Genomic DNA, 15,024 nt, shown 5'->3' on the forward strand with positions numbered 1-15,024 from the left:
ACCGACAGACCGACAGACAGACAGACAGACAAGCAGTCAGATGTAGCGAGCGAGCAATACAGATAAACAGACAGACAGAGATAAAGACAGAGAGAGAGAGAGAGAGAGAGAGCGTTTGTAAGTGTGGGTGTGTGACCTAATTTATATTTTATCTCTAAAACACCAGTTTAAGCAACAAAATAAATCAAAGTGACAAAGAAGGAAAAACCTATTTACCTATTGTCACTACCATGTCCACTGCTAGAGTGGCTTGGTGTTCTGGGCTTCGTCACAGTCGCGTAAGGGGAGAGCAGCCTTTTCTCGTGTGCTACAATTCCGCTGTCGTTGCCACTGTCAGAGTCATTTCCCTTGCCCCGATGCATGAGCTCCGAGAGTTTGGTACCACGAGAGCTGCCGCCTTTTACTTCCTTCTCCTTATCTTTCTTTCGTGATTTCCCGTTTTCCTTTAGCAGCGGTGATGACGTTCTGGAGGCGCAGAAGGACGGAAGCTTACTACTGCTACCACTACCACTGCCTGCCCCGTTTATGACTTTTTGAGACGGGGAGGAGTTCGCAGATGACGATGATTTCGAGGTGGTCACGAGAGGGCTGGATGTGGCCGAGGATAGGGGACTCTGGGAAGTGCCCGACGAAGAGACACTAGTCTTTTCGCTGCGAGAGCACAATTTGTTACGCACGCCAGAGTTTACTACTGGCACCCCTGACAGCTTTGCGTTGTGAAGGGCAGGAGACTTCTGCTGCATTACAGGGGATTCTCTTCCAGGAATCTTAGCAGTACAGTAAATAGATCTCGATGAATTAGGGGAGGGTGGGCTGCCTGAGGATATCTTTGGGACGCCGCTTTGTTTTAGGGTAGGGGAGGCTTTTGAAGGTAATGGTGGCTTGCTCTTTGTACCAGATCTTAAAGAATTATAAATGTTACCACTGCAGCAATCGTCTTTCCCACAGAGAGACTGCCCAGCCAGGTCGTTTTCACAAGCACACGTGTCGTCGTCACCTAACTCAGTTCTGCACGAACGCGATGAGGTAGTTGGGAAGTCAATACCTGAATCATTGTGGCTGGCCATGACGTACATAGTGTCAACACCCGCACTGGGAAGAGAGTGCAACTTCTCTTTTCCCAAAGGATCTTCTTCTGAAAACATTTTCAAAAGGTTTGGATTGGAAGCTCCATCAGGTTTGCGACTCAGCAAAGGCCGGCTAGCCTCCAGCATTTCATTCTCGTAATCCGAGTTGATTGGTGAGGGGTCCCGTTTACATTGGCCTCGTGCGAGGTGACGAGCGAGTCTCGCCGTCTGCCTGGACTCGGTGAGCGCTGTCGTGTGCTGTACCAAAAGTGATTCTGTTTCGGCACTTCCCTGATCGCGATCCAGCTCATCGGGGTCGCGATTGCTGCAAGACAAGCTGCTGAACGTTTCGTTATCCACCTCCGCAGCCAAATGAGACCCGTCCTTTGCCTTCATAAGTTCTAATCTTTCTTCTACTTCCATTTCATAAATGGAGTCTCGAGTAACACAAGAAGCGTCAAAACTACTGTCGAGACTTGCTTCAGCCATGATGGTATTATTGCGCCTATCGTCTTTAGCTATTGTTTGGTCACTGCTTTTTCCAGACAAATTCACAGCCTGAGATTCATCACTACTGTCAGACGATTTCAGACCGCCCTCCTCTGCCATTCGTTCGAAATCAGAATCGTGCTCCGTGTTGGTCTCAGCATCAGCCATCACAACGGTCTCTGACTGTTCGGTCCCCTGCAGGTCGGAGCTCGTTACGTTGGGGCAGGGCGGGGCAGCTGCTGGCTGCTCTGTCGCCACTGACTTGATCCACTGAACAACACGGTGGGTGGGGCTAGCTGAGCCCGGCAGTTGAGATTTCTGTAACCTCGGACCGTGAGAAGATTCTAGCTTACTGCATTTACGAGAAACCCCAGGGGAAGGAGAGGGGGAGGCTTTAGGGGAACCTCGAGATAGCGGTTGTTGCGTTTTCTTCTGTTGCTCAGAGGACAGTTTTTGCTTTTTGCTTGATAGCAGCGGACTCGAAGACGAAATATCCGCATGTTTACTTGCAGAGTCAGAACTCGCACATGGTGCGGCTGACTCTTTGGCCGAGTGCTTAGCCTGCTCGTCGCTGCTGTGGATGCTGGTGGGCCTAGACTCGGCCGCCTGCACCGCTAGGGACGAGTCGCTGTCCACACTGACGCTACTCTCCGGACGCTCCTTTGTCTCCATGATATGTTTCACTAACGCTTGCTTCAACGCCTTCTCGCTGACACCTGTGGACATAATCGTCTTGGGCTGGTGTGACACTTTACTGCAAGTGTGTAAAGGCTGAGAGGGATTGCTGCCAGCCACCATCTCTCTAGGGCCATCCACCCACTGCTCCTCGGCGTCTACCTTTCTTGGCGCCACGCGCCGAGAGCCTGAGTCGGACCGATGGTGGTGGGACGATGACCCACTTTCTGAACGATGGTGATGATGCTGTTGTTGTTGCTGCTGCTGTTGTTGTTGCTGCTGTGCGTCGCCCCGCGATGAAGGTGACGACGAGAGAGCTGACTGAGGTTGCTGTTGTACAACGAAGGCCTGAGGTCCGTCCACCCACATTTCGCTGTTTGATTTCTCTGGGTAGATCGCAGCCCCCGGACCGTCGATCCACTGCTCTCCCTGAAGAGGTTGCTGCTTTTCATGAATTGCTTTGGCGAGCTCTCTCTGCGAGGCGTGGCAATGGATTTTAGCCGGTTTGTCTTGCCAGTGTCCACCAGCACTCGAAGTATCGCTACCATGCCCTGAGGCCGTCTTCGAGTGAAGTCCACCCATTCTATGACCCATCTTCACAAGGCCAGGGTTCGGCGAACCAGGAGTAGACTGTGTCTGACCCATTTTCACAGCCATTAAGGGTCCCCCAGGTGGCGGGGACATGAGTGATCTGACAGGCAGTCTCGAATCCATGCTCTTGACAGAGTGCACGCTGCGACCACTGTCCGAATCATCCCCTGAAGAGCGCGACCCACTAGGTCTTCGAGGAAGCCTCGGGTTAGTCCGTGGGACGTGGCGGGGAGGACCTTCATTGTCCGTGAGCTCTCTGTCGCTGAGCGACTGGCCGTTGGCGCCGATGTAGATGACAGTGTCGCACGACTGCTCACTGCTGGAGGTGTAATCTGGGTCAGAGTGGGAGGATGAGTAGAGGATGTCTTCTCGCAGTGTGCCCATTCGCAGACCGCGGTACGGCCGGCGGAACTTCACATCACCGTCTGTGGAGCTGTCCTCGGAGCTGGTGCTCGAAAACTGAGGAAAAATAAGATAAATGTATTCGATCTTCAAAGAGAAGGAAAATCATCATCATCATCATCATCATCATCATCATCATCATCATCATCATCATCATCATCATCATCAGCAGCAGCAGCAGCAGCAGCAGCAGCAGCAGCAGCAGCAGCAGCAGCAGCAGCATCACTATCATATTATATTCGCTCTAAATAGTGATAGACTAATGATAAGAGTTTTTGCTCTGTTCTGTCAGCTTTCAATGGTAAATACATCATTGGCCACGACACCAAGAGTAACTCACTTCGAATGTTACCACTACTATTATCATGAAATTTAGAATATCAACAGCAACAACAACAGCAACAACAACAACAACAACAACAACAAAAACAACAACAACAACAACAACAACAAACTGACAGCAACAGACACAACATAATACTACAAGCACTCACTTTGATCCTCCTCCGCTTCATCCTGTGTATGCGAGCGGCCAGTTGGATGACCTGAAGACTCTCGTTGTAGTGAGGTACCGCTGATGACACGTGTGCTATCATGCAGGTACGACACGACAGGTTACCCAAAGAGTCTCTCAACAGCTGGGCGATCTTGCTGTCTCTGAAAGAGGGGCAAACAAAGATAGAGTTGAATTTGTGTGCGGCAGGTAGGAGTTGTGGTTTGGTTTACTTCTTCTATTGTTCGATCTTTCTGTTTCTGAAATACGGACAAACAAACATGGAGTTGAAATTGTGGTCGGTTGGAGGACGCTGTGGTTTGATCTGCTTCTTCGATTTATCGCTATTTGCGATTGTCTTTGCTACTTTCTCTCTTTCTTACTTCTTTTTTTTCTCGTGTAATACAAATCTTGGACACTGACCCTACCTTAAGTGTTACAAATGCCGTAAATCCTCTATCAAACGAATATATAGAGTTACACTTCTTCTTTGATTTACGCTCTTTGAACCCAATTCAGGACGCCAGCGTCTGTGGAGTAGATATTGGACTCTCCGATTTGGCACGCAGAAGACGTAACTCCGATATTCGCGTGGGGAAGCATGGCAGGTAAAGTAGAAGTAACCCGTTTCCCGATCGAAAATTATGACAATCAGGCGTTAAAATATTACAACCTTCACAAATTCTAGTCACAGAATCGTATTCGAACCCTGGCCACCTTTGTTTGAGACCAAATTTTTACGAAATGTCTTAAAAGGCTGAACATCTACATAATGTAGTCGAAGCTGCTGTAACGATCACCGGTTCAAGATAACCATCTGTATAAATTCTAATAGCTTCCCAATACCCCCTAGCGTATTTTCTGAATTAAAATGCCACTGCTCCACAGGATGACCTATTATGGATGACCACTTTTCTCTTCGACAATGGTGTTATCTTTAACACTGGAGATTGGGGGGGGGAGAGAGAGAGAGAGAGAGAGAGAGAGAGAGAGAGAGGGGGGGGGGGGGGAGGAAGGAACTTAAGATTGGTTCTTTCGAGACCGACATTTACCGTGGAAATAAGTTGGGATGGCAGTCAATCTAGAAAAGAGTAAATGAGTGAAAGGAGAGTTAGAGAGAAACAGCAATGATTGTTAAAATAGAAATGGAAAGGGTCTGAATTTTTCACCGAGGGTAATTGTTTCCTCTCTAAAAACAAACACGGGTTTGAACTGACAACCCTTTAAACCCCTTCGATGAGTGTGTGTGTGTGGAAGGGGGGGGGGGTCCCAAATTAAAAAAAAATAATCCTGAAAAGCAGAAACTGAGCTACACGTATCAATTGTGAATATAAGTTAGTAAAAATGACTGTCGAGAAATAATATGTTTTCTCGGTACCGTGAGTCATGGAAAGTCACCAATTTTTGCTACGCTCGGCGGAGAAAAGCATGCGATGGAGTAATGGTTGTCTTGACTTTTCAATCAATATCCTTTCTGTTCTGAAAAGGCTAAAGTCCCTACGTTAACTCAAAAGGTATCATCACAGACTACAGAGCGGATGTCCCAGGCTCAAATCCAAGACTGGGCGTTCTTGAACTCTGAGTCATTTTGAGTTTTCAAGGCAATTGACCCATTTGGCTCGGTCCTATCGGAGATGGACGTTAAATTTGGAGGTATTGCCTCTTAAAAAACCCAATAGTTTTAATAGGGGCGTTAACCACATACACTTGCTTCACTTTTACTGAAAGAGAAAATGACAACAATTGTTTATAATGTCGAAACTGGGATTTGATACACAGCGATAATTCCCATCCTATCATAGATACACATTTCGAAATCGAGGTGAAAGAATAAAACATCTAAATCCAGAGAATCCCGTCTGTGAATAGGATGGGAACATAAACGTAAAAGACGCTTTTCCTTGATACATTATTTCACCTTATTCACACTCTTCTAACTTTCTGCACCCACGGTTTTGTGTTTTTCTTTTTAACCTTTATGTTGATAAACCTATCAAAGCTTTTGTCATAGAGTTGTGTGTGTTATTTAACCCTTTGAATTAGAAATTCTTCTGAATATACGGGAACAAAAGATGGCACACACACCAAACGTTAGGAATAAATACACTTTCCACAGCCATCTAAAAGAAAATTATCTCTACTGCCATATCGATTGATAATAAATCAAAATCCCGCACCACGTTGCTTTCAAAACACGCTTTGGCAGGGTTATAGACACGGCATTTATTCAGTGGCTATCAAGCTGCTGAGCATACAAATACTGACGTCTTTGGACTTACTTGATTTACCGCACATGCCCCTCTCAAAACACGGACTTTTCGCGAACACCTTTTCCCGCCAAAATAACAAACGGGGTAGGAAGATCCGAACGCTGTTAACCCGCTAGTAAGCACTATCGCTGCGGAACTTGGCGAAATGGCTCTCCGAAATTGAAAAGCCATCCTCGACTGATAAGAGCTGCTCAAACCGTTTTGTTTAGGAGAGCTGAACGAGGAAAGCTCATGGCTTCTTAGCCCGGACCATGGGCGCCAACTAGCTTCTGCTCCTCCCCTCCTACTCCAGTCCCCTTCCTCTCTTTTTTTTCTAACTCCCCTCCCCCTTTCCCCCACCCTTCTTCTCTTCTATATATGCCCACCCTTCCTTCCACCCGGAACCGCAAAGTTTGGCAAGTGTCCAAAGGGATACCTGTTGCTATAATCACATCTCGCGCTCATTTAACAAGCGATAGACGTAAGAAACTCTATAAGCAAGGTAAAATAATTTCAAATCCGGGCGCCACCCGGCTGCAATTTTTTAGGCTGGGAAAAATAGTTTACAAGACAGCGCTCACGCCTGCTTTGATTACGACGGGTGCATATGCCAAACTCGAGACAGATCTATCAGAGGGACAGGATTTTTAAATTGACTGCTCGTACTCATTATAGAAAAGAAAAAAAAATCATATTATGAGATGAAGCTCACATACATTTTGTAGTTCGCTATATGTGTGCATTTGCAAGCACTGTAAAACCCCATCAATGTAGTCGGGGTGTAAAACCCACTTGCCATCTTTCTTATCTCAATAATATGGTCGGTATAATTTTTTTAAAATACATGACTCCACAGCATCAATCTTTACCCCACTAGTGAATATCTTTTTTTAAAAAGGGCACAACTGAAAAACCAAACACTGACAAACCTGTTTAGCACGTACGGTTAAACGTCTGTAATAAAAGAGGGAGAGCAAGAAAAAGAGAGACAGACAGGTAAAAACACAGAGAGAGAAAAATATCATAGCCCAATGAACCAGTGATCACAAAACAATCGACAGAGTATACTATGTTTGCTATACCAAAGTATTGAAGAAAGACTGAGGAGGGAGTGAAAGAAAGAAAAAGAAAAGAAAAGAGGGAGAGACATAGAGAGAAAGAGAGAGAGAGAGAGAGAGAGAGAGAGAAAGAGAGAGAGAGAGAGAGAAAGAGAGAGAGAGAGAGAGAGAGAGAGAGAGAGAGAGAGGGGGGGGGGGGCAATATTGCGAGAGATATGGAGCGAGAAAAAAGGAGAGAGGAAAGGGAGGGGGACTAGAAAAATGGGTGGCCAGGGAAAGGGTTGAGGGTGTGGGGGCGTGATTAAGCTATGCAGTATCGTTCGTCAAAGTCCACGCTGGCCTCGATGAAGGGCAAGATGGTCGTGAATCATGCGTCACTTCCGTTAGCTTTCTCGACCGCTTCCGGATTCCGGCGTATGCGCAAGAAATCAGGCGTGAGATGCCGACGCCATTTTGTCCGTGCAGATCGGCGGCATTAATCTTGACCCCTGTATCCTTATCACAAAAGAGCCACGGTGTACGCACAGCAATGCAAGCCTACGTGGCTAAGGATTGCAATGCATCTTAACAGCTTGTTCTTGCTCCATGGCTTTTTCTAATCTTCCCGCTGATGAAGGAGAGTGTGATATCTCGAAAATGAAGGAATTCCAACAATGTATCCACGAATAGCAGATTCTGAGCTTATTTTCCTTCTTCACCACAAGTTAGCACTGAAGGTTAAAAAACGCTGGTTTGGACAGAAACTGTAATGAAACAACAGAAATATACTTACGATGTCTCGTAAAGCTATCATAACTATACAAGATCATACTTCACCTGACAGTTTGCGTGAAGAGGAGACAACACAAATATTTGGTTACCTTGATATGCCTCTGTGTCTGATTAGCTAAAAATAAAAACTTTCTTGACGTATGTGTCTGAACTTTCAATAAAAGTAGCTTGTTTTGACAGCTATAAAAGTCATCTCGGCTTATTTATAAAAGACATTTTATCACAAATATATAAGATTGTAACTGAGTTCAATCTAGACGCTCTATCTTATGAAAGCACCCGATCAAAAATATTTTCAAAACGGTATGTTTTCGCCACATTCTCTTGCTCCTTTCAGTCTGTTGTTAACTAATAGCCTTTGTCCAATCACTTTCCCCAGCTGTAGGTAAGAAGCCTACCTTTGCTTCATCTACAGACGAAATACAAAGACAGACCTTTGTCTTATCAACCATGCAGCAAAGGCCATCATCATAACAACTTTTTCTAGGGCTGAATCTAAACTAACGTATTTGCACCGATCGCTCTCACCGAGTCTCGCGCATCTAGACAACTGCAGCCCCCCCCCCCCCTTCTCCAGCCACCCCTACCCCCAACCTCGCCCCATGAGGTTATGGAATAATGGCCACAAGGTTACTCACGAAGTCTCATAAATAAACCCGGCACGGGTCGTAAACTACGGGAGCGGGTGGATGAGTAACCAGCAAAGTTCATCAGCAGCGGTGACCGTTTTTATGGTCGCAGTCCTTATTAACATACTTAATTTCCGTGTCAGATATAGCGGCAAGCCGTGAGGAAGTTCCCGAATCTAGAGGATCTGGAGCTCCCATAATCATAAACTGGGCGGGGAGACTTGAGAGGTTTGGATGGAGGTTGGGGTTGGGGGGAGGGGGGGAGGGTAGAGCATTGAGGGGAAAAGCAGGCAGCCTGAGAACTTTAAAAAAGTTAAGAGAGAATTTGGGGGGGGTTGGAGGCGTAAAGTGTTTCAATGGAAGTAGGCCTACCAACATTTCAAGCGTTTTTGTCTTGATCGGGGCAACAAACACAAAAGAGTGGCGAAGACCAGAATGCGCAGGACTAATCAGTGAGAAAATTACTAAACGTAAAGTAAAAGGACGTCGGTAAAGTTAATAAGAAAGGATACAAACTGCAGTTTACAATATTTAGGCTGATGGAGTGGGCAAAATATGAAGCCATTGAGTCAGGTAGAGAACAGACTCAAAGCAGATAAATCTATCTTTAGTAAGTAAGTGTAAACTTTCAACAGTGTTAGGTTATTTAAGAGGCGGTACCTTCGAGTTTTACTTCCATCTCCAATAAAAACACAGCCAACCGGACAGAGAGTCTTCAAAAACCCACAAAAAAGACCCATGCAAAAGAACGCCCAGTTACGGATTCGAACCTGCGATACCCGCTCCGTAGTCATGCATGAAACCAGCTGAGCTAACTAAGCGCCCAAAGTTATCTTCCAACAGTATCGTCAAATAGCCGCCCAATCGTTCGCCTCATCAAAGAAAACCAAACATAAAGATCAACCCTTTCCTACGCCTATCGTTGACTTGTTACCAAAACACAATACCTTTATAAAAACAGGTTTTCTTTGAATGGGGGTCTTTCACAACGAACAGACCGTCATGCACAATTTCAAGATTTCGGTGTGTGCACTTTTAAATTGCCATTGGCCGTTTCCCGACAGTAGTCAAGTCCTTTTGGAGGTATTTGTTTTAACGTGACATGTATTTCCATTTTCGTACTTCTCGATATGTTGTATGCTCTTGATCTTTTATTTGTCACCTCGCTGCATCCGTTTTTTTGACGTAGTTTCCGGGGTTTTTTTTTGTACACCCACGTTTGTTTGACTTTTCTACAACATTTTTCTCAATAACCATCCTTTACCCCCCCCCCCTCTCTCTCTCTCTCTCTCTCTCTCTCTCTCTCTCTCTCTCTCTCTCATTATATACATTTACAAATTTCAACTCTTTTAAAATACACCCTCCTTTTTTTATTTCTTCTTTTAACACTATCCCCTCCCCTCTCCGCCTTTTTCTTTGTCTTCGCTGTCTCTTTCTCTCTCTCTTACTCTTGCTCGCTCTCTCTTTCTTTTTCTCTCTCTTTTCATAACTTGCATACCTCTCTCACATGGTGTTCTTCGCTACTTTATTCACGTCCAACCCCTTCACATCACTGGGTTGGGTGAGTCAAACTTGACCGCTGGTCATCGACTCTGACTCAAACCAAACACGGCCAGTCGATAACCCCCCTAAATCGCAGTCGTATTTATCTTCCCAAGTCCGATCTCTGTTCCAGCTCTGTGCAGAACAAGTGCTCGGCATTAAACGGCTGTCGCTCAAGGAACAACAATGATATTCAGCCACAGCACGGCACTTTTTCCATGTCCAGATAAATCGTGCTGATAATTCCGTATTCGAGTGATCTCGCTAACCCCTCTCGCTCCCCATCGCCTTTAAAATGCCCTGTTGCTCCCGGTCTCCCCCCCCCCTCCGTTCTCTCTCTCTCTCTCTCTCTCTCTCTCTCTCTCTCTCTCTCTCTCTCTCTCTCTCTTTCTCTCTGTGTCTCTCTCTCTCTCTTTCTTTCTTTCTCTCTCTCTGATTGTCTGAATCTACTTCTCCGCCCCTTTACTTCCGCCAAGGGCATGGATAGTGATAAGTGATCCTCTCCAAGACTAGCTGAAACATAAATGTAGATAAAAACCTGAACGGAGGAGGGCAGAAAAGTAAGCAAAAATGGGGGAAACGAGAGAAAGTGCTAACAGACAGAAAGTCAAAAAAAGACGACAAACGTATTGACGCTTGCATATTGTCAAACACAAAAGCAATAGGATGCTTTTGAAAAAAAATATGCAAAGATAGCTTCAAAGTCTAGGCTTCTTCAAATTACATTGATGACAGCGTTGAGAGTATAATTTTTCGCCAGAAATCTTCCGAAACAACCATGGCATTTGTAGTAATAGAAACGCAAACGAAAACAAAACCAACAACAACGATACGTACAGTAAATTGTTCTAATCTACTCGGGAACCAATAGAAAACTGAAGTCTTTTTTTGAGGGGGGGGGGGGGTCTTTGTCTGAGACGTGATTATAGTTGGCTCCAAAAACGATTTTGCAATATTTCAAATTTACACATGTTAGACGAACCAAAAAAAGAGCAAATTTTAAAGACCTACCTACACGTAAACAGATATACATAACAAAATGAAGACATCAAGCGAAAAAATGAACGACAAAGTATCAAAAAGAAGTACAAACTAGAATCTTCCGTTCAGAATTTTAAAAAATAACAAGTTAATAAACTGTAGGGAAACAAATAAACAAAATACCAATTCGGAGGAAAATGCTATAGCAACTAAAATTAAGGCTACTGATCACATTGGTGATTAAATTTAGAGCACAACTGTTGGCCCAAAATAATATTATCTTTAACAACCATGGCACTACTAATAATAGAAGCACAAACGCAAACAAAACCAGCAACAACGATGAGTGCAGATTTAGCCCACTCAGACAGCGTAGACTGGAACCAATAGGAATGTTTAGTCTTTTGTTGTTCCTCTGTCCGAGAAGTGGCTACCGTCGGCTCCAAGAGCCCACTTGAAATTATACGACAACGTCCCTGGCCTGTTTCCTTACCTGCCAGGGCTGAAGGTTCCTGAAGGGCCAATCTTCCTCACAGTGTGAGGGCTAATCTGGAAATTACTGGACTTCGGCTCACAATCATGGATGGCGCTTCGCAGACAACCTTTAACGTTTGAGGAGGAGATAAGCTAGCCCGCCGAGAACACAACATCTCAGATGGAGGCTAGTTTGGCCTGTGGCACACAGGTTAGTATTGCAATATACCAAGTAAAGCATATATACGGTCGAAACTGTTTAAGACAGCCACCCATTGTCGAAGAGAAAAATGGCTGTCATAGGCTGTCTTACTCAGTAAATTACTTTTTTTTTTAAATGTCCGCAAGGGGAGAAATGGAACATGGCTGTTTGTTTGTACAGGTGATTGTTTTATACATGGTTACTTTGGGAATCATTTTTTCTGTCAATTTAGTTCTCAAAACACCTTTTACAATCTATTTGCGTGTTCATGTTTGTGTGCTTATTTGTTTGTTTATTTATTTGTTTGTTTGTTTGTTTGAGTAAAGAGAAGCATACAATAATTGTCATTAAGTGCAAGGAATAAATGCGACAGACCGATAGACAAAATAAGTATTAGAGGAAAAGTAAATAAGCAGAACCTGCCAATGGCTCCCTCCAACCACCCTCCAGCTTTTGTTTCCTAATACGAGTGAGGCAGTGCAGTGAGAGCTGAATTGAGATTCAGTCAACCGGAGTCACACATTTCGTCAGCAAGCAGGTTAAAAACAAAGGTACACCATGAACAGAAGTTGAAAAGTACACTGTACCGGAGCGACCATTAAACCTAGTTTCCTTTTTAATGTTGGTGTATTGCGCCACCAACGACACATTTTAGATCGTTTAGGAGCCGGGCTTCCCACTAGGGCTGGGCAATGAGTCGCTTTAGCAAAATCCGGATAATATGTTAATGCACCTCTTTATGCAAATAATATGACATGAATCGCTTCGGCAAATGGGTTAGAACAACTTCGACAAACGGGTTAGCACTACTTCGACAAATGGGTGCACCCACTTCCGCAGACGGGTCAGGAAAGCGAGTTAAAAGTCTGAATTCGGACAATGTTTCATTGAGAATTATCCGGTTATCCTTATAGATTATCCGGATTTTGCCCACCTCTACTTCCGACCCAGCCTGTCAAGGCTGACCCGGGCTGAGAGCGATACAACAACCCAGCAGAAAGACCAAGGAATCGAACTCAGGTCTCCTGCAAGCGACAGCAAAGCGTCTAAACGCTACTCAAGGAGGTTACATTAAGCTCCTCGACGCTACTCCATAAACACAGGTAAACCCGGTTTTGTTCCAGGAGAAAGAAAAAGGGGAAGACGGAAAACCAGATGAAGGGAAGAGATAAGAAGACAGCATACTCCAAGGACCAGGAAGAGATCTCTGAGGCTCGACAAGACTAGACTGGGGTTGGTTGGGAGCGGGGGCTGATGAGGTGGATAAGAAACAATAAAGAAAGAAAAAAGGGGGGGGGGGACGAAAGGAGACGGATCTCACATGAGTTATCTGTAGTGCCTGCTGGTTTAAAGAGTTTACTGTATTAGTACCCATGATAATGATATTTTAAATGTATGCCTAACCGAATTTCTCATCAGCCCGAAAGCTTTTTTATTACGGCCAAACATTACATAGGAAAAAGTGGGCTCCAGGAAAGTAGTAGTAGTACGTAGCCTGAGTACTGGTACCCAGGGAGATGGTGCGGAGACAGAAGCCCAGAAGACAAAAAGTGTCAGTTGCGAAATGATGTATTTGTGTTTAGTGTTAGAAAAGCAGTACCAGTAATAATGAAATCGCGTACCTAGCCAAAATATCTGAGCGCAACAAAGGCGTTAAGTCTGCAGACAATCGATCAAAAAGTCAGTCGATCATGAGTCGACTAGAAGCAAAAAGTCACGTAAACATCGGTTGAAAAAAGGCAAAAAGTACGTCTCTAAAGTCTAATAAACAAGTTGTTTACATGGAAAGTAGAGTTCAAATTTAAAAAAATATGTTCCAGGCCGACGTATGATTGATGGGTATATCGACTTAAAGAGCAACGAATGAAGTTTTGATGAGAACTGAAGGCATACATGCCAACTCCGTCCATCCACCGATGAAGAAGACAGGCGAGATCACGTAGCGCCAGGAACTAAGAAACAGTCATGCTGTGCGATTTTGACTTCAGAGTGTGGAGTCGCTATTCGTGCTATTCGAATATCGCGTGCGAATGTTGTTCTATTTCGCTTGTCTGTATGTTTGTTTTTGTATCTATCTATCTATCTATCTATCTATCTATCTATCTATCTATCTATCTATCTATCTACCTATCTATCTATCTATCTATCTATCTATTTATCCGTCTATGTATCTAATTATCTATCTAAAAGAAGATATAATATAATTTGATAGTGTGCAAGTCGATCAGCGTCAGTAATTTGCTTTTCAATATTCTATTAAACACATTTCTATTCACTGAGCTTGCGATGGCTATCGCACAGTGCGATAAGATGCCATCTCACCATCATTCACAATGCTTCGAATTTCGAATGCAGGAAGGGGAGCTAATTGAGTCTGCCTACTGTTAATTTCCCACAGATTGTTTTGTTTAGTATAGGGTTTTACGGCGCTCGCAACTGCATAGGTCATATGAGCGCGCTTTCCCACAGAGCCACCCTATCCGCTTGTATGGCCTTTTGAGCAAGTTATATGACTAGTGAATACAAACAATAGTAAATTAAATACTTCGTACAGGCATATTTTATAACTTAACTCCTGTTGGCTTTACTTATTATTAAAATCTGAAAACCATTACATATACATTACTTCGACGATTTAGAATGTGATAATAAGATTTAATTTTTCAGTGGACTGGGATAATTGAGACGATAATCCATTCTCCGTAAAAGTCACATGGCATTCGAAAGGCTCTGCCATGCTTCGAATAGCTATGAGTATCGGGTAGGAATTGTGAATGTTGAAAAGTAAAGTCGAAAGGGCACAGCTCTAACCAACAGGCCGCACTTAAGGATAGAATCGAATTTCCCGCGAACGTCTGTCGGCTGTCTAGAACCTTGAGAGAAATTGCTACTGACAACTACCCTACCAGATGTGTAAGAATAATGGCTACCACCTAGGCGGAAAGCCACAAATCATGACGATCCATCAATGAAAGAATGTGGTGAATGCAGACTCGTGGCCTCGCCATCTTCGATGCACTTCACTAGCGGGGCTGGAAACCACAAGAGACCTAGCGTTGCCGGCGTAGTATTTCGTACCGTCTGTCGCTTCTACAGTGCAGCTGGTTTAGAAATTATTATTGTCGGAGGAGGCATTCGACAGGCGGAGCTGGATGTAAGTTATGGTACCGGTGAAAGTATAATATGTTACATTTGTTGTCAGCGCAGGGTATTCCAGGCTGAAAAGAGCCAAGGAAATGTGGGCCGTTTTGGCATTTTCTAAACAATTGTTTTTAGGTGTGGTATTACTATTTGGTTGCAGTACAGTGGAGAGAAGTTTCAAACGGACGAGTGAGAACAGATTGCGAACGAAAATGAGAGAAGTTGAGCACACATACGCGCGCGCGCGCGCCCGCACACAC

The 15,024-nt window shown here is 44.4% G+C and overlaps 1 protein-coding gene across 1 annotated transcript in view; it reads right to left on the reverse strand.

The window, feature by feature from the left end:
* Positions 1 to 3,937, reverse strand: part of LOC101851086 (kinesin-like protein KIF26B) — a gene marked incomplete at its 5' end in the record, with an annotated part of 7,128 nt that extends 3,191 nt beyond the window's left edge. The window contains 2 exons of the mRNA XM_013079396.2: positions 217 to 3,281; positions 3,719 to 3,937. Coding sequence (XP_012934850.1) covers positions 217 to 3,281; positions 3,719 to 3,937 — 3,284 coding nt within the window. The remainder of the gene's footprint in view (positions 1 to 216; positions 3,282 to 3,718) is intronic.
* Between the last annotated feature and the right edge of the window lie 11,087 nt (positions 3,938 to 15,024).

Source organism: Aplysia californica, unplaced genomic scaffold, assembly GCF_000002075.1.
Source record: "Aplysia californica isolate F4 #8 unplaced genomic scaffold, AplCal3.0 scaffold00003, whole genome shotgun sequence".
NCBI lineage: Eukaryota > Metazoa > Mollusca > Gastropoda > Aplysiida > Aplysiidae > Aplysia > Aplysia californica.